General features: G+C 42.7%; 2 protein-coding genes across 10 annotated transcripts in view; one reads left to right on the top strand and one right to left on the bottom strand.

The window, feature by feature from the left end:
• Nucleotides 1-2,465: 2,465 nt before the first annotated feature.
• LOC311112933 (microfibrillar-associated protein 3-like) lies at nucleotides 2,466-12,737 on the top strand. Its single transcript, XM_084156073.1, has 4 exons — nucleotides 2,466-2,685; nucleotides 3,857-4,236; nucleotides 10,320-10,615; nucleotides 10,805-12,737. The coding sequence occupies exons 2-4, from the start codon at nucleotides 3,963-3,965 to the stop codon at nucleotides 11,465-11,467; spliced, it is 1,233 nt and encodes a 410-aa protein (XP_084012199.1). The 5' UTR covers nucleotides 2,466-2,685; nucleotides 3,857-3,962; the 3' UTR covers nucleotides 11,468-12,737.
• Nucleotides 12,738-16,147: 3,410 nt separating this feature from the next.
• Nucleotides 16,148-20,645, bottom strand: part of LOC311113151 (H(+)/Cl(-) exchange transporter 3) — a 45,404-nt gene continuing 40,906 nt past the window's right edge. For all 9 annotated transcript variants that reach the window (XM_084156318.1, XM_084156321.1, XM_084156313.1 and 6 more), the window contains one exon: nucleotides 16,148-19,188. In XM_084156318.1, the coding sequence (XP_084012444.1) occupies nucleotides 19,098-19,188 (91 nt within the window). In that variant the 3' untranslated portion in view covers nucleotides 16,148-19,097. The remainder of the gene's footprint in view (nucleotides 19,189-20,645) is intronic.

The following is a 20,645-nucleotide window of genomic DNA, read 5'->3' as shown; positions in this document are numbered from 1 at the left end:
GCGGCCTTTCAGGTTATGTCGATATAGGACTCGTTTGACTGTGGATATAGATACTTTTGTACCTGTTTCCTCCAGCATCTTCACAAGGTCCTTTGCTGTTATTCTGGGATTGATCTGCACTTTTCGCACCAAAGTACGTTAATCTCTAAGAGACAGAACGGGTCTCCTTCCTGAGCGGTATGATGGCTGCGTGGTTCCATGGTGTTTATACTTGCGTACTATTGTTTGTACAGATGAACGTGGTACCTTCAGGCGTTTGGAAAGTGCTCCCTAGGATGAACCAGACTTGTGGAGGTCTACAAATTTTTTTCTGAGATCTTGGGTGATTTCTTTTGATTTCCCATGATGTCAAGCAAAGAGGCACTGAGTTTGAAGGTAGGCCTTGAAATACATCCACAGGTACACCTCCAATTTGCTCAAAATATGTCAATTAGCCTATCAGAAGCTCCTATAGCCATGACATTATTTTCTGGAATTTTCCAAGCTGTTTAAAGGCACAGTCAACTTAGTGGATGTAAACTTCTGACCCACTGGAATTGTGATACAGTGAATTATAAGTGAAAGAATCTGTCTGTAAACAATTGTTGGAAAAATTACTTGTGTCATGTACAAAGTAGATGTCCGAACCGACTTGCCAAAACTATAGTTTGTTAACAAGAAATCTGTGGAGTGGTTGGAAAACGAGTTTTAATGACTCCAACCTAAGTGTATGTAAACTTCCGACTTCAACTGTATATATATATATATATATATTTCAAATACTGTACACTCATTCACACTTGAATCACAGAAATACTAACTTACCTCAGACAAGATATGCATTTTGCCTTGGAGATGACTGTAAATGTAATCACCATTTTGCAGTCATCGGTCTAGTTTTGTAGCTAGCACTGTGTAACTCTATTAACAACTTTACAATCAGCATTACTTGAGCCAAGCATTTCTGAACACAAAAATATTCATCGTTTTTAACTGTTTTTGTAATGTGAGAGGCACCTAGGCAGCCAGACACGTGTTTGGGTTTCATCAGAAAGCAACCCCTATGTCTCACTCCTGCTTAGAATTGAACTTGCAGTTCCTTGAAACTCTGCTGTTGTGTATATTTATTGGGAAATAACACTCTTTCCACAATATAAACACTTGCTAATGCGAGATAGCTAGTGTTATGGATTAATTTATCAATGAATTGAGTCTTTTAAAAGCATGTGTCCATTTCAGAGATCAATTAATGCTTTTAAAGCACCGAGAAGGTCGGTCAATAATCCACTCCGGAAGGCAGATATGACCTACTTGGGTTGAGCCAAACAGGTTGATATTTTTACCTGAACTTTATACACTCTCTTTTGACCACAACAGTGTGTGAGTGTGTGGATAGAGTGTGTGAAGAGAGTGTGTGAAGAGAGTGTGTGTGGAGAGTGTGTGGAGAGAGTGTGTGTGGAGAGTGTGTGGAGAGAGTGTGTGTGGAGAGTGTGTGGAGAGAGTGTGGAGAGAGTGTGTGTGGAGAGTGTGTGGAGAGAGTGTGTGTGGAGAGTGTGTGGAGAGAGTGTGTGTGGAGAGTGTGGAAAGTGTGTGGAGAGAGTGTGTGTGGAGAGTGTGTGGAGAGAGTGTGGAGAGAGTGTGTGGAAAGTGTGTGGAGAGAGTGTGGAGAGAGTGTATGGAAAGTGTGTGGAGAGAGTGTGCCTACAATGCATACAGTAAGCTACTGATAGCATTGATTTAATTTGTTTGTATCTTAGTTATTTTGCCTATTCAAATTAGTCGTGTTCTGAATACAAATCATCTCATCAGTCATTTGTATATACAAAGGAAGTCTGAGGATTCAATAGAACCACAACATTAAGTGTCCTTGCATTTGGCCGCTTCATAAGTCTTCAGTACTGTAGTTATGTCCATCAGATCGAACAATGCAGTGGTTGATGATGGCAAATTGCCTGGACCTCAGAGAGAGTGAGACACCGGCCTCTGTTTACTGTCTAGAGAACTGTATGCAAATGTACTAGACTTCATATAAAGAAAAAGGGCAGACACAAAGCAGAAAGCCCTAAATGTAGCCTACAGTTTAGTGCATGAATGCACTTCATTCATTCATGAAAAAACGACATGTTTTAGTTGCTATGTGTTTTAGTTCTTGGAAGAAGAAGTGATGATGTTCTTTTCATTAATTGCTAATATTTTTGGGAAAAAATTAAATAGCATACTTTTGTAGCTACATTTAATTCCATTGTTGACACACTCATGATTGCCATTCATGTAGCCAACAGGTTACTGTGCTGTACTCTTATATTTAATGCAGCCATCGTTTTTTGCGGATGTGGACCCAGATCAAATAAAGTTGGTGCATGGCCAATGACCGACCTAGTTTTCTTGCTGCTTGCTTGTAATTTGATTAGGGTAGGTGCTTGTAATTTGACTAGGGTAGGTGCTTGTAATTTGACTAGGGTAGGTGCTTGTAATTTGACTAGGGTAGGTTCTTGTAATTTGACTAGGGTAGGGAGGCGGAACGCTACAGCGAAGAGCGAACGAATGTTGTGTCAAGCTGCCAGCTGAGCAAGAGAGATGAGGATGTCGAATAAATAGCGGAACGCAGCAGCATCCGAAAGATAGACGGCGATCTCCTTCTTGACCGCATAACGATAAAACATCTGTAGTAGCTAGCTAAGCAAAATAACAGTGGACGATTATCGTGTAAGTATGCAATCAGATGTTGGAAAACGTTATTAATCGAGATAGCGTTATCGCTAGCACGCTAGCTAGCTATGATGATGGCTAGTTACTAACGTTAGCCATCATTCCCTGTACGTAACGTAACTAGCTACAGTAACCGTTATTTATTTTTCTGTTGGTTAGCTAGCTAACGTTACTGCATTAAACATGACATTTAACTAACGACCTATATTATGTGAGCTACTTGGCCGTTTATATAACTCCTTCTAAGTTATAGCTAAGTTAGCTAAATCAAAGAAGCTAGCTAGTTAGTTAGCCAAACCGTTGTGTCCTTTCCAGGCTGGCTAGCGACGTTAACGTTAGTTTGCTAGCAAGCCTCCGCTATTTTGCATCCAACCAGATATTAGCTTGCTAGTGCAAATAGCCGAAATTAGCTAGCTAGCTAGGTTAGCTACTTTTTTGCATTCAAATTGTCAGTCAAATACATATATTGATTTATACTACTAGCTAGCTAACATCATTTATTGTTATCAAGCAACTGATTTTAGACAATAAGTTAGGCCTAACGTTAACTAATAAAAATAGACGGAATTTATTATGTAGGCGTCAATATTATTATAATTATACCATGTCTGTTACATTGCAGCTCTATGTTGTAACAATGACATGTAACAGATTATGTTGCTGTAACAACGTTGCATTCACTGTTGGCTTTACAGTAAAAAACGGTTTTTGTATTTGATAGTGTTTCTTTGTTGTTGTCCGAGTCAAAGACTGTATTGGGTCGGGGGGGGGGTCAATTATCAACCAAAAAATGACAAACATCGTGTAAGTATGCAATCAGATGTTGGAAAACGTTATTAATCGAGATAGCGTTATCGTGTAAGTATGCAATCAGATGTTGGAAAACGTTATTAATCGAGATAGCGTTTCGGACAGGCCCCTGTCCTTATCTTTTGGTTCAGTAGAGAAGTCATCACTGTCTAAACAAATAATAATAATATGCCATTTAGCAGACGCTTTTATCCAAAGCGATTTAGTCATGTGTGCATACATTTTTACGTATGGGTGGTCCCGGGGGTCGAACCCACTACCCTGGCGTTACAAGCGCCATGCTCTACCAATTGAGCTACAGGGGACCACAGAATGTTGATGAGTGCTTTTCTTTGTGCCTTTTTTTTCCCTCTTCTAGTGGAATGCTTCAAGATTCGGAGCAGAATATCAAATTGCACATAAAGACGCGAGTGGCATGACAAACTATCCTCGGGTGAAAGCGACGGTCAGGAAGAAGGGGGAAAATGAATCGGTCAAGTGGCTACGCTTTTAGCCTCTTCCTACTGTCCATTATCAGCCTCTACACCGCCGGGGTTCTATCGGCGGTTTCAGATGGAAACAGCACAGAAAACGGCACGGTGGCAGATGGTGGATTTGTCCCCCTGGTGTACTCGAAAGTAAGCCAGATCATCGCCCGCGAGGGCAACTGCGCTCTGATTGATTGCAACGTCACTGGAGAGCCTGTCCCGAATATACAGTGGTTCAACTCGCATGGAAACCTGCTAGACACGGAGACAAGTAAGTCAAGTTAATTGAATGTACAGTTGTCAATAATATCCCCGATGTGGCTTTAGCCAACGAATCAGCAGCTCTCAACACCAACTTGAACTGCCAGTGTCAGGGTTAAGGCAATACCATTCAAGTTCTCTTTCAATAATAAGGCATTATGAAATAAATTGTGTGAAAATGCAGACAGGCTGTTGCAGAGGATGACAGGCATTAACACAAACTGTCACTGTCATGAAAAAAAGAGCTAGAATTATGATTTATAGTTAAAATAGCCTCAATCCCCGTAAATCACTGACTAAATCCCTCTGTATTTAAGTTTTTGTGTGGCCAAACAGCAGCATTTGTAGACTACAGTCAAATATATTTGTGTGCTGTGAACAATGGAGAGATGGACAGACTGAGGAGGAGGTAGAGTGAGGGAGAACAGAGAGAGAGGGGGGGGGGGGGGATTTCAAATGAAGGTCACATTGAGTAGTTGCATTATGACAGACTAAGATGACAGTGATGTATGATGACTATATAAAAAAGGGGGATTATTTGCTGCGATTATGCAATGCCAACCCAGCAGATTAAAAAATGAACATAATCATACACCAAAGCCATGATGATGATGATGATATGATGACAACAAACCAAACAAGCTGGCCTGTCGGCTCTTTTTCCAAAACATTAAGAGTTAAAAAGTCACGGCCACTACTTAACTTCAGATACTTGATAAATGACATATTATTGCTGCCATTGAATAGGATACTATTGTCATAGATTACAACTGAAAGAGAGAACAATCTACTGTAGCCTATATGGAGGCAGATTGGTGGTCACGCCCACAACCTAACTGTTTGTAGATATTTAATAGTGTCCAGCTGAATCTAGGTCATAAGACAAGGAGGTTGTTATTAAATATGAATGGCATTGGATAGGATACAAACAGGTAGGATACAAACAGGTAGGATACTAATAAGATACAGGTAAGATACTAATAGGATACTAACAGGTAGGATACTAACAGGTAGGATACTAACAGGTAGGATGGTAATAGGAAACTAACAGGTAGGATAGTAATATGATAATAACAGGTAGGAGACTAATAGGATACTAACAGGTAGGAGACTAATAGGATACTAACATGTAGGATGGTAATAGGATACTAACAGGTAGGAGACTAATAGGATACTAACATGTAGGATGGTAATAGGATACTAACAGGTAGGAGACTAATAGGATACTAACATGTAGGATGGTAATAGGATACTAACAGGTAGGAGACTAATAGGATACTAACATGTAGGATGGTAATAGGATACTAACAGGTAGGAGACTAATAGGATACTAACAGGTAGGAGACTAATAGGATACTAACAGGTAGGAGACTAATAGGATACTAACAGGTAGGATGGTAATAGGATACAAACAGGTAGGATGGTAATAGGATACTAACAGGTAGGATGGTAATAGGATACTAACAGGTAGGATGGTAATAGGATACTAACAGGTAGGAAACTAATAGGATACTAACAGGTAGGATGGTAATAGGATACTAACAGGTAGGATGGTAATAGGATACTAACAGGTAGGATGGTAATAGGATACTAACAGGTAGGATGGTAATAGGATACTAACAGGTAGGATGGTAATAGGATACTAACAGGTAGGATACTAATAGGATACTAACAGGTAGGATGGTAATAGGATACTAACAGGTAGGATGGTAATAGGATACTAACAGGTAGAATGGTAATAGGATATTAACAGGTAGAATGGTAATATGATACTAACAGGTAGGTTACTAATAGGATACTAACAGGTAGGATGGTAATAGGATACTAACAGGTAGGATGGTAATAGGATACTAACAGGTAGGATGGTAATAGGATACTAACAGGTAGGATAGTAATAGGATACTAACAGGTAGGATAGTAATAGGATACTAACAGGTAGGATAGTAATAGGATACTAACAGGTAGGATAGTAATAGGATACTAACATGTAGGATGGTAATAGGATACTAACAGGTAGGAGACTAATAGGATACTAACAGGTAGGATACTAATAGGATACTAACAGGTAGGATAGTAATAGGATACTAACAGGTAGGATAGTAATAGGATACTAACATGTAGGATGGTAATAGGATACAAACAGGTAGGATGGTAATAGGATACAAACAGGTAGGATGGTAATAGGATACAAACAGGTAGGATGGTAATAGGATACTAACAGGTAGGATGGTAATAGGATACTAACAGGTAGGATGGTAATAGGATACTAACAGGTAGGATAGTAATAGGATACTAACAGGTAGGATGGTAATAGGATACTAACAGGTAGGATGGTAATAGGATACTAACAGGTAGGATACTAATAGGATACTAACAGGTAGGATGGTAATAGGATACTAACAGGTAGGATGGTAATAGGATACTAACAGGTAGAATGGTAATAGGATACTACCAGGTAGGATGGTAATAGGATACTACCAGGTAGGATACTACCAGGTAGGATACTAACAGGTAGGATACTAACAAGCAGGATACTAATAGGATACTTTCTCTCATTCAGTCCTAATCTATCTACTATATGTGGAGGCAGATTGGAAAGAGAAGGGGGGAGAGGAGATTTGGGGAGGGGGGGGGGGGAGAGAAAGAAAAAGGAGTTGAGAAAAGATGTAGCGATAATACTGTAGATAGAAAAGATGTTCCAGATAAATAGTCGGCTACAATAATGAAGAATCTAAGCTCTTAACCGTGTGAGTCACCTGCTATAAAACAGGAATGCTAAATCAACATTGTGGGTTCCATTTTGAACAGACCTGTTGGAACTTGCTCTTGCGCAACAACCATCATTGAACCACTGCGACTAGGGCCTGTTACCTGTAGCATGCAAACAACATGAATACATTTTTCAATGTTTAGATTGATGTTTGTTGTGATCATAGCTGGGGCGGTTTTGTTCATGGTTGACGGTGAGCCAGTCAGTAGAAGACTTCATGTTCCACAAGGCTCTGTTAAAGACCTGTTATGACATGTATAACAGTTGTTTCTTCCCTGTTGCTCATGACTTTGCTTTTCTTTTATAGCTTTTGCCACTTGTTTTTTAGGGAGCTTTTGCTTTCCACACACTGACACACTTTCAAAGCAAGCCTTGAAACACTTCACATGGGGGTAGGGGTGTATACATTTAGCAGTCTCTCGCTACATTTCCTTTACGCATTCAGCTTTTCTAGAGACATGACAGACAGGCTGGAGGCTTGATGGATAAACTGTGTGTGCGTGTGGAAAACGAAGGTGTGAGCACTAGTCTTTTCATTCTGTCTTAAAACGAACACTACTCGGCCTCCAAAATCTGTTTCATGCTCTCTCTCATTCTGCGATAGTCTCTCTCTCTGAGTCACCCACCCACTCAGGATGAGCTGTCAGAATCTGGAGAGCGAGAGACGTGAAGTCATCCATCCATCCACAGTCTCACCACATGCCTACGTACGTTGATGTTATAAGGCAATGGCAGATGATGCCACTTCATGCAGTGATAGGAGAATAGTGGTCAATGTAGACCATGGTGAAATATAGCCTGGAGGACATTTTATACTGAACAAAAATATAAACACAACATTTAAAGTGTTGGTCCCATGTTTCATGGGCTGAAATAAAAGGCCCCAGAAATGTCCCATACACACAAAAAGCATATTTCTCTCAAGTTTTGTGCACAAATTTGTTTACATCCATGTTAGTGAGCATTTCTCCTTTGCCAAGATAATCCATCCACCTGACAGGTGTGGCATATCAAGAAGCTGATTAAACAGCATGATCATTACACGGGTGCACCTTATGCTGGGGACAATAAAAGTCCACACAAATGTGCAGTTTTGTCACACAACACAATGCCACAGATGTCTCAAGTTTTGAGGGAGCGTGTAATTGGCATGCTGACTGCAGGAATGTCCACCAGAGCTGCTGCCAGAGAATTAAATGTTTCTTTCTCTACCATAAGCCACCTCCAACGTAGTTTTAGAGAATTTGGCAGTACATTCAACCAGCCTCAGAACCGCAGACCACGTTTAACCATGCCAGCCCAGGACCTCCACATCTGGCTTTTCACCTGCGGGATCGTCTGAGACCTGCCACCCGGACAGCTGATGAAGCTGAGGAGTATTTATTTCTTTAATGAAGCCCATTTGTGGGGAAAAACATATTCTGATTGGCTGCGCCATGATTTCCTTATATGAACTGTAACTCAGTAAAATTGTTGCATGTGGCATTAATAATTTTGTTCAGTATATTTTGCCTTGATAGGTATAACAAAAGAGCTTCTTAATAAATTGGATATTATACCAAGATTAGTTGTAGCAGTAGTAGTAGTAGTAGTATCCTAGTAGAGGAAGACGAACCAATTTCGACAGTCAACAGATGTTTGTAACATGCTGTAATGTTTGGCTGGCTACTTCCTTGGTTCTACATTTACATGAGAGCTTATTTGTTTGTGTTCTGCTCCAGGCGTTTGTCTCCCAGTTCACCAACAAGCACCACTTGGTATTTTTCCAGACAGATTACAGCCTCCCTCAGCCCCACTCTCTATTTAAACATCCCAAATGTCACCCTATCCTCTATTCACCTTGTCATCCCCAGGTCCAAGCTCCAGAGCTTCGGCAACAGGGCCTTCTCCAGGGTTGCTCTAGAACTCCCTCCCTCCAGCCCTCCGTGACTCGGCATTCATCACTATGTTTCAGTCCCTCCTAAAGCCCCACCTCTTTGACAAGGCCTACTCTTTCCCTTCTTTGAGCCCAACCATCTCTTTTATTCATGTTTTGTTTAGTCTGATGTTTTGTTTTGACTCCTGTTCTTTCTTTTTAATTTCTATCATTGTAAAGCGACTTTGGGTCCTTGAAAAGCGCTATAGAAGTCCCATGTATTATTATTTAGTGCACTACTTTTAACCAGACCCCTATGGGCCCTGATCAAAAGTAGTGCACTAAATAGGGAATAGGGTGCCATTTTGGACGAATAAATTGAATAAACAAGGAACAAAACGCATCATCTGTGACACTTTCTGTATTTTGAAAGTTCTATATCTTGAAAACTTGATTGCTGACATGCAAAATATTTTTGGACTGTATCAACAGTGGACTAATGAAACAAAGATGATTTCTCAGTAACTAATAAAAGAGGAAGACTGGTCCACTTCAGGGGGGGGGGTCCAGGATTCAAATCCAATCCAAAGTATATTTTAAAATACCTGGTTGCTGGATTGCAGCCTCGAGGACAGTCCTTCAGTTGGAATAATATTATCACTCAATAATATAAATTATGCAACCTACTTAGTGGATTAATGAATTGCTGTTTGTTGCAATAAATTAATATAGGCCTAGATTATGAGTGATATTGAATGAATCGAGTAGTGCAAACCGAAAGGCCTTCTCAGAAAGCCTAGCTATAAAAAGCTGTTGCATGTGACTGTCTTGACAAACTAGCAGAGACCTTCCCCCTGGCCTAGCATAGCCTGGCCTGGCCTAGCTGCTGTCTTTGCAACCAGGAAATGCATATTACACTGACCTTGAATCACAAGAGGTTGGAGGCACCTTAATTGGGAGAACGGCCTCGTGTTAGTGACTGTAGCGGAATCAGTGGAATGTTATCAAACACATGGTTTCCAGGTGTTTGATGCCATTCCATTTGCGCCGTTCTGGCCATTATTATGAGCTGTTCTCCCATCAGCAGCCTCCTGTGCCTTGATTGATCCATAGAAATAGAATTCCTAGAAGGGATATAGCCCATTCCTTGAAGGAAAATAGATCCTGTTTCTATGGTATGATATTTCTTTCTGTAGCAATGTATCAGGAGATTTTCTAGTTAAGTCCTTTACCATTGTTAATGTGGATCAGGGCTCTCCAACCCTGGTCCCGGAGCGCTACCATCCTGTAGGTTTTCACTCCAACCCTAATCTAGCGCACCTGATTCGAAAAATAAGATGGATGATAAGATGAATGTGAAAAACATACAGTTGGTTTCAGTGAATTTTGGTTTTAAATGGTGGGGACCGATTTTTAAAGCTACACTCTTCTAAATGACTCTCTCTGTCTGTCTCTCTCTCCTCCGAAGGTGACAAGTGGTTGCTGACAGACGATGGCATCCTCAACATCACAGAGATCACGTTCGCCGACCGCGGCAAGTACACGTGCATGGCGTCCAACGTGCACGGCAGCGCCAACTGCACGGTGACCATGCGCGTGGTCCTGCACAGCGGGGACCTGGGGGCCTATTACGTGGTCGTGTGCCTCGTCACCTTCACCATCATCATGATCCTCAACATCACGCGCCTCTGCATGATGAGCAGCCACCTGAAGAAGACGGAGAAGGCCATCAATGACTTCTTCCGCACTGAGGGCGCCGAGAAGGTTTGTGTCGTGATTTACTATACTTGTGAGGACCGTACATAGGTAGCAACTTTGTTTGTGTAACTGTTGTACTGTTTTGATAGTACATGAGCTATAGGTGATGTTTAAAATCGAAAAAAAATCCATTCATGATAATTAAATGTCCAATAAATGACATTCCAATCTGTTCTATTCTCTTCTATTCTAAAGCTCCAGAAGGCGTTTGAAATCGCCAAGCGTATCCCCATCATCACATCAGCCAAGACCCTGGAGCTGGCCAAGGTGACCCAGTTCAAGACCATGGAGTTTGCCCGCTACATCGAGGAGCTGGCCCGCAGCATCCCGCTGCCCCCGCTCATCATGAACTGCCGCACCTTCATGGAGGAGATCTTGGAAGTGGTGGGGGTTGAGGAGATGAGGCACACGTTCCTCCGCCAGGCCCCAGAGGGGCACCACCTGGACGGGGCATTGGGATGCCGGGCGGCCCTGGTGCAGGGGGCCCTGGTCGGGGTGGGGCCCGGCGACGTCTTCACCATCCTCCGGGAGAGAGATAGGGAGCGTGAGAGGGAGCGTTCCGGATCCCCTGCAGCGGATTCCGACGATGCGTCGTTGCATGAGCAGCCTCAGCACATCGCCATCCAGGTGTCCATCCACCCCCCGCTGCCCATGGAGGCCCCGGCTCTAGCCGAGGCCACGCCCTCATCTCCTCCGCCATTGGCTCCCCTGCACCTAGAGGAGGAGGAGGAGCAAGAGGAGCAGGGTTCCGAGCCGGAGCAGGAGCCAGTGGAGGAGGCGGAGTTGGGGGTGGAGGCGGAGGCAGAGGTTACTACTAAGCTACAGCCTGGTCAGGTGATTTACGAAAGCTATGTGTAAACAACAACAGGGGGAAAACCAATGGGATGAACGATCCTGTCCTATGCATTTCCCACCCCCAACCCTCCCTCCCCCACCCTCAAAAACATAGAATATGTCAAGAAAATGTCATTTTATTTCACTTTTCAATGGAACTAGCTTAAAACTGGAACCTAGCTCCTACGTATGTAGGTCCATCTGGATCTATTCTGGATTCCAATAAATCAACTTGATAAGACATTGAGTATAATCATCATCCTTCATGCTTATGGATCTTCATGTAGAATATATTGTGGCTGGAGAGGATAACCAATAAGCGATATGCGTAAGTATTTAATTTGTATTAGTGAGCAGACGAAAGAGCTGTTTGTTATTCGATTCAAGCATTTCCTAAATCGATTTCAGGAAGAAAAAAAACGATCGACTTGTTGACGATTATGCTTTTCTCTTTGCAGTATTATTCTGTTTTATGATAAATTCATAAATTAGCTCTTCAAGCTGACGTTGTGCAATCACTGTTACTAAGCAGACCATAAAGGCGTCTTTTGTTTCAGCATCAAAAGACTGCACATTATCCTACCACTGTTACAACCAACCAACCTGAAGTTTCAGTATCATGCATGCTGGACTCTGAGAAAAGAATACTGATTTGAAAGTGTGATCTATAGTCACATTTTGTCATTTAAACTCTATATACGTGATTTATATAGACTGATGTATAACTTCTGTAACGACTGAATTATTGGATCATGAATAACATTTCAGTGGATGATTGAAGACCTAGTTGTTTCAGGCCTTCTGGTCTTTGATACACGTAATTAACAATTGCATAACCACTATAGCCCTTCTAGTGTGGTTCATTGAAACGTTTCTGAGAAATACATTTATTATTATTATTATTATTATTATTATGCCCACTGGTGTTTTGACTTCCTAGATGTTAGACATTTTACAATTTTGCCGCCTTTATACGCTCTGTGTTGTTTCCAATATTTCCATATTTTTTTCTCCCATTTCTATTTTTACTATGTTAAGTTCTTATCTCGTTTTAAATGGGTCTCAAACCCCAACCCCCTTCCCCCTCCTCTGTACGTGCTTTAATTAAAGAAGCTACAGTGCTCCATTGACAGTCTGATGCATGTTAAATGAGTGCGACGTATTCGGATTAGTCTTTAACGGGACTAAAATACTTAAATATCTGCTTAATAGTGTGGGGGGGGGGGGTTCGATGTTGCTCTGCTTTAAACAATGCTTTTTTTTGTAGTGAAAATAAAATCTGTGTGTTACCATGGTTTCCTCCAGTTTGGTTTTAATTGTGCAGTAACAAAGCATTATGGGCCATCCAAGGCCTCTCTCTCTCTCTCCCTCCTTCCCTCTCTTCTCTCTCACCCTCCCTCGCTCTCTTCTCGCTCTTTCTCTGAGGACCAAGGACACCTAATCATCACCTGATTTGTTCCCCCAATCAGCCTCGCCGGCTCCCACTGTACAGCAGAACAAAAGGCACCCATCTTGTTTTTGTAACCATAGTTTTGGTGGTCATTATAGATGGGTCGCGAGCTAGCAAGAAAACATTTGTTTTAGCTCACTACTCGTCTTGGAAGGAAAGAATGTTCAGGGGAAGCAAAGCATTAACCTAAGCATGCGTAATGTGAATCATACCGACGGCGGTGTACACACACACACGCATAGAAATAGCCCAGTGGATGTTAAAAGGACAGGCACAAAGGCTTGTAGAGCAGATCAAAATTTGAATGGAAAACCAGTCCAAGGCCAGTGACTGACAGTGTGAACAATCCCTGTACTGTAGTAGGAGACTTGGGTGTGTGTGTGTGAGAGCGAGCAGACAGTGTAAACTGACTGGCATTAGATGCTGACTTCTAGGCTTTGTCTTTGCACTTCTCCCGACTCTCACAGGAAAGGAGGCCTTCACAAAGAGTGGTTTGTGTTGGAAGTCTGGGTGGCATAGTCCCCCCCTTCTTTCTGTTCTTTAACCAAGTGTTTCCTCGGCATAGTCCCCCCCCCCTTCTTTCTGTTCTTTAACCAAGTGTTTCCTCGTCTCTCTCGCTCTCTCTACACCAATGCTCCCCCTCTCTCTCTACGCCAGTGTTCTCTCTCTCTCTCTCTACACCAGTGTTCTCCCTCTCTCTCTCTCTCTCTCTCTCTCTCTCTCTCGCTACACCAGTGTTCTCCCTCGCTCCCTCTCTCTACACCAGTGTTCCCTCTCTCTACACCAGTGTTCCCTCTCTCTCTCTCTACACCAGTGTTCTCCCTCTACACCAGTGTTCCCTCTCTCTACACCAGTGTTCTCCCTCGCTCCCTCTCTCTACACCAGTGTTCCCTCTCTCCCTCTCTCTACACCAGTGTTCCCTCTCTCTCTCTCTACACCAGTGTTCTCCCTCTACACCAGTGTTCCCTCTCTCTACACCAGTGTTCTCCCTCGCTCCCTCTCTCTACACCAGTGTTCCCTCTCTCCCTCTCTCTACACCAGTGTTCCCTCTCTCTCTCTCTACACCAGTGTTCCCTCTCTCTCTCTCTACACCAGTGTTCTCTCTCTCTCTCTCTACACCAGTGTTCCCTCTCTCTCTCTACACCAGTGTTCCCTCTCTCTCTACACCAGTGTTCTCTCTCTCTCTCTCTCTCTCTCTCTCTCTCTCTCTCTCTCTCTCTCTCTCTCTCTCTCTCTCTCTCTCTCTCTCTCTCTCTCTCTCTCTCTCTCTCTCTCTCTCTCTCTCTCTCTCTCTCTCTCTCTCTCTCTCTCTCTCTCTCTCTACACCAGTGTTCTCTCTCTCTCTACACCAGTGTTCTCTCTCTCTCTACACCAGTGTTCTCTCTCTCTCTACACCAGTGTTCTCTCTCTCTCTACACCAGTGTTCTCTCTCTCTCTACACCAGTGTTCTCTCTCTCTCTACACCAGTGTTCTCTCTCTCTCTACACCAGTGTTCCCTCTCTCTCTCTACACCAGTGTTCCCTCTCTCCACACCAGTGTTTTCAATTTAAGTTACAATTTAAGGGCTTTATTGGCATGGGAAACATATGTTAACATTGCCAAAGCAAGTGAAGTAGATAATAAACAAAAGTGAAATAAACAAAAATTAACAGTAAACATTACACTCACAAAAGTGCCAAAAGAATAGACATTTCAAATGTCATTATGTGCAAATAGTTAAAGTACAGAAGGGAAAATAAATCAACATAAATATGGGTTGTATTTACAGTGGTGTTTGTTCTTCACTGGTTGCCCTTTTCTAGTGGCAACAGGTCACAGATCTTGCTGCTGTGATGGCACACTGTGGTATTTCACCCAATAGATATGGGAATTTATCAAAATTGGGTTTGTTTTTTAATTATTTGTGGGTCTGTGTAACCTGAGGGAAATATGTGTCTGTAATATGGTTGTACATTTGGCAGGAGGTTAGGAAGTGCAGCTCAGTTTGCACCTCATTATTTTTGGCAATGTGCACATAGCCTGTCTTTTCTTGAGAGCCAGGTCTGCCTACGGCGGCCTTTCTCAATAGCAAGGCTATGCTCACGGTGTCTATACATAGTCAAAGCTTTCCTTAAGTTTGGTTCAGCCATAGTGGTCAGGTATTCTGCTACTGTGTAATCTCTGTTTAGGGCCAAATAGCATTCTAGTTTGCTCTGTTTTTTTGTTAATTCTTTCCAATGTGTCAAGTAATTATCTTTTTGTTTTCTCATGATTTGGTTGGGTCTAATTGTGTTGCTGTTCTGGGACTCTGTGGGGTCTGTTTGTTTTTGTGAACAGAGCCCCAGGACCAGCTTACTTAGGGGGCTCTTCTCCAGGTTCATCTCTCTGTATGTGATGACTTTGTTATGGAAGGTTTGGGAATCGCTTCCTTTTAAGTGGTTGTAGAATTTAACAGCTCTTTTCTGGATTTTGATAATTAGCGGTTATCGGCCAAATTTTGCTCTGCATGCATTATTTGGTGTTTTACGTTGTACACTGAGGATATTTTTGAAGAATTCTCATTTTGGTGTTTGTCCCATTTTATGAATTATTGGTTGGTGAGCGGCCCCAGACCTCACAACCATAAAGGACAATGGGTTCTATAACTGAAAAGTATTTTTAGCCAGATCCTAATTGGTATGTCAAATTTTATGTTCCTTTTGATGGCACAGAAGGCCCTTCTTGCCTTGTCTCTCAGATCGTTCACAGCTCTGTGGAAGTTACCTGTGGCGCTGATGTTTAGGCCGAGGTATGTATCGTTTTTTGTGTGCTCTAGGGCAACGGTGTCTAGATGGAATGTGTATTTGTGGTCCTGGAAACTGGACCTTTTTTGGAACACCATTATTTTTGTCTTACTGAGATTTACTGTCAGGGCCCAGGTCTGACAGAATCTGTGCAGAAAATCTAGGTGATGCTGTAGGCCCTCCTTAGTTGGGGACAGAACCCAACCGCTCTCTCTCTACACCAGTGAGAAGATTGTGTTCTCATGCTTAGATAGGTGGAGTTTAGTGTACTGCTGGGAACATAGAGATTATCTGGATCTTTGTTCCTAGGTGTACTGTGCCACCAAATTCATCACAATCACTGAGAAAAGCTTTTGACACGTTTTTAGTTGTATAGCAGAATACCAGCCTGACAGTAACTGAGGTATGTTCAGCCTTTTACCTCACTACTATCAGAATCATGCTTGTTCAATGTTTAAAACATTAGTTAAGAACCCAGTCACTTTCTTATAGCAATTTTAACATTTTTTATTAAACAAAATGTTTAATCTTTACATATTTAGTTTTAAATGTACAATTAAGCCATCAATGTAATCATACATACAATATACAATTATGCCTAATGTACATCTAAACAACTACCATAAAGGAAAAACATTGATCATTATGAAGAAAACCACAGTGCTAGACGACACCACAGGGGACGATGCGCTCTTCAACCGACAGAGCAGCTCGTATCCATTAGGGCACACAACGGAAAACGTTTTAAAACGTTTGGCAATGTAAAATGGGTCCAACTAGTCCCTCTCTGTTTGTCAGTTTTTTCTTCCATTTGGTCCCTAATGAATATGACCTAGGACACTGCAATAGAAAGAAACTAGAGCGAAAAACACTGGCAGTGGTAGTCACCACCTGCCCTTCCGCCCATCACACACTAGATTGTGTCCCAAATGGCACCCTATTCCCTATGAAGTGCACTTCTTTTGACCAGAGTCCTTTGGGCCCTGGTCAAAAGTAGTGCACTATATAGGAAAAAGGGTGGCATTCTGGATACAAGCCATAGCCTTTACTCAGCAGGTAAGTTATGCATCGTGTCATGGAAACGAAGCAAGAGAGAAAGAGGACTCCTTTGGCTGGCGCACACATTGTGAGGTCACTGCTTCCTGTGTGATGGACCACACGTTAAAGGGTGAATCCGACATAAGATCCTATTTTATTTTTAATGAGTCTAGGTTTACACGTGGCTGGTTCAAAATTATTTCCTTTGGTGTACTGTACGTTTCAACAACTGTCAAATATACATATTTACTTCATTGAAGTTTAAAGGAGTTGGTGGCAGAACTCCAAAAATGTGCTGCGGCACGTTGAGTGTTGCACCTTCAAATCATGCTTTTAAGAATTAAATATGGTCTGTGTAACAAATGGCTCCCTATACACTGAGGGTACAAAACATTAGAAACACCTCTTTCCATTATATAGAATGACCAGATGAAAGCTATGATCCCTTATTGATTGTTAAATCCACTTCAAATCAGTGTAGTTGAAGGGGAGGAGACAGGTTAAAGAAGGATGTTTAAGCCTTGAGAGGGTGAATGGGCAAGACAAAAGCTTTAAGTGCCTTTGAATGGCATATGGTAGTAGGTGCCAGGCGCACCGATTTGAGTTTCATGTGTGTGTCAAGAATGGTCCACCACCCAAAGGACATCCAGCCAACTTGACACAACTGTGGAAAGCATTGGAGTCAACATGGGCCAGCATCCCTGTGGAACGCTTTCGACACCATGTAGAGAACATGCCCCGACGAATTGAGGTTGTTCTAAAGGCAAAAGGGGGTGCAACTCAATATTAAGGTGTTCCTAATGTGTTGTACACAGTGTATAGTGCACTACTTATGACCAGAGCCCTATGGGCCATGTTCAAGTGTAGTGCACTATATAGGGAATAGGGTGCCATTTGGGATACACCCATGGAGTGGTGGGAGTAGATTTAAAATGTTTTATATTGGTTTTAACTGACATGCGAAGAAGATTTGATGTTGAATTGTTCTTGTTGACGACTGGGCAGAGGAGCTATGCAATAAAAGATTAAGCTCCTGTCAAAAATACAAGATACATGTTTCACACACCATGAGACAGCTTAATTAAGCAAAGTAAAATCTTTAAGACATGGTTACTGTGCAGTATTACCATCGACATCATCATCATCATTTATTTTGTTCACTTGGAAAGAAAAGAGTGCAGTTTTCCAGTCTTGACTTTGTCTCGTTACAAGCCGTAAAAAGTTACTTGATTATGTAGATATCAATACTAAAAGTAGTAGCAATAGTAAAAAAAAATAAATGAAAAAGTTATCTCCAGTTAAGAGTAAACAGAATAACTCAACCTTCATTTATTTATTTATACAAACTGCCCACCTTCACTGTGGGATGGTCTCTAGGTCTCTATCCTCATTGGACACTCACACAGTTCTTTACTTCAACAGGGAGAATGTAACCGATGACTATCTGTTTTCACATAGATCTTTAACTACAACACACATCCATACAGTCAGTCATTAACTAACTACTACAGTACATCCTGCTTGTACCCTTCACTACCCTCTAGCTCTCTCTCCTCACACACACATTAAAGCAATCTCCCTTGGGTCGAGGCCCAGTCTAATATTAGACAGCGGTTGTCTTTAGGGGGGTGTGAGAGTGTGCTGTCTCGGGTTATTATGACAACCTGAATGGAATGTCGAGGGTGCTCGTGACACACACATAAGCACTCTTTATTGCTCTCTCACACACAGTTCACAGGTAAACAATTATTTCGAGGATGGACGGGGTGTGAGGGAGGGACACAGTGGGGGCAGAGCCTGGCAGGGCATCTGACAGACATGGCAGACAGCCAATCAGCAGTTGAGGTGTCTGAAGGTCCCTCCTCGCGGATCATTCTGACCTCTCACCCTGGCAGCTAGGCATCAGGATCACAGCAATGTCCGCTAGCATAAACCAATAGGAAGAGGACAAGGGTAGAGGAGCATGAAGAGTGTGTGTGTGTGTGTGTGTGTGTGAGGTGCAATTGGGCTAGTGTGCGCGAGCTTGCTCTTGTGTGGAATCTGTGTTTGTATGAGTGAGTGTGAGCTCCTGTATGTGTGTGTCTGAGTGTATGTGAGTGGAGGTGTGTGTATGTGTGTGTTCCTTGGGTATATATGTCCCAGTCCGTAGTAGCTACGACTATGGGGACGGAACATCCTTCAAAACAGCCATTTCATGTCTCTTTAGTCTGTCTGTCTGTCTCTTCCATCCTGGGGCCACTAGAGGGTTCTGTGGGGATCAGTCAGTCTGGTTAAGGACAGGGTTCCATGGGGTGGGAGGTTTGGGGATCGGGGGCTGTGTGTCATAGAAAGGAGCCTTGACCCTCCAGTAGGTGCACCACCTCCTCCTCGCTCTCCTCGTCGTGACGACCTGGGAAGGAGGTGACTAGTTGAACATTATGTTGTCGGGGTCTTGGTTGGTCATCTGGGCCATATGACGAAGGATATCTTTTTTTGTGATAATACCAAGGAGACGCCTGGAGAGAGAGAGAGAGAGAGAGAGAGAGAGAGAGAGAGAGAGAGAGAGAGAGAGAGAGAGAGAGAGAGAGAGAGAGAGAGAGAGAAGAGAGAGGAGAGAGGAGAGAGGAGAGAGAGAGAGAGAGAGAGAGAGAGAGAGAGGAGAGAAGAGATTATTCACGGAGGAGCAGGCAGGGAGCACAGTCTGGTTGGTGTGGGAGAGAATTACAAGTTTTTGTTGGCTCGTGCAGTCGGTCAGTCGGTGGTGGTTTTGGCCGGGATTCAAGATAGTGGAATCAATCAACAGAGAATGATAACACACCAATAACCAAAATAATGGGCTCTGTTAACCAACTGACTAAATTATGGACATGTGTTTAATGTCAGAGGAAACTAATTATTTTGGGGTCTGATGCTTAATGATCAGATGGTTTATATTATTCTGGGGCTTAATGATCAGATGGTTTATATTATTCTGGGGCTTAATGATCAGATCTCACAAATAACAATGACAAAACAGTGATACAATCTACAGTCAAGAGAAGTAATGCACCGTTACTACCACAGTGTATCTGTATTTTAGCCCAAGGTGATACAGGGAACGCAGTAATACTTCAACCACTCAGCCGACTGTAACCGTCAATGCAGCCAGGCCAACAAAAACATAAGTCCCACTGGTGCCGAGGAAGGACAGAAGGAAGAGAGGAGGGGGTGAGTAACCAGGGGAGAATGGTGAGTGAGTGATTCTCGTTGGAAGCCTGAGGAGGAGATGTACTGAACACCTACAGGAAGAGCAGGTGAGATGAACACTATAGGAAGAGCAAGGCAGAACACTTCTGCCTTACCAACCAACCAACCCTTCACGTTGTCCGAGATAAACATTCTGGAACGCTCAGTCAAGAATTCTGGCTAATTCAAGAGCACCTTTATCTAAAATACTTTGAGGGTCATCGCTACAGGCTTCTTTACAGATACTCCCTTCCCAGAGCCAGGTCACAATTGGTTGAAATGTAATGAGTTCTGCTAACACAGAAAGTGTCAATTACAACGTTGTAAGAGTGTGCAGCTGGATAACAATTAGATGTCAACAGGACAACATTTGTTCCTAGAATTTACTTTTTGTTATGACTTGTGCTCTTGAATTTAGCTATGACGAAAACGTTGGAGATTTAGTGAGACATCTCGAGACATTGGAGAGAGTGAGACAGACGGTGAGTGTAGAGTTGAGCTGAGAGAGAGCAGTGAGAGGAGAGGCTGTATGACTGTCTGTCATAGCTACAGTACAGGATAGATCTATAGATTCAGTACTGTAGGAAGTGGAGGGAGGTGTTAGTGCTACAGAAACAGGAGGCATGAAACGCCACACAGACCAGGAATGGGGGGGGGGGGGTGGGTTGAGGTGGGAGGCACCGGATGAGGCAGGGGGGTTGAGGTCAGGTGAGAGGGGGGTGAAGGAGGGGTGGGTACGGTTTAGGAT

This window comes from Coregonus lavaretus (genome assembly GCF_964263955.1).
Source record: "Coregonus lavaretus genome assembly, chromosome: 39".
Taxonomy (NCBI): Eukaryota; Metazoa; Chordata; class Actinopteri; order Salmoniformes; family Salmonidae; genus Coregonus; species Coregonus lavaretus.
This window is presented reverse-complemented; position numbering and strand designations above follow the sequence as displayed.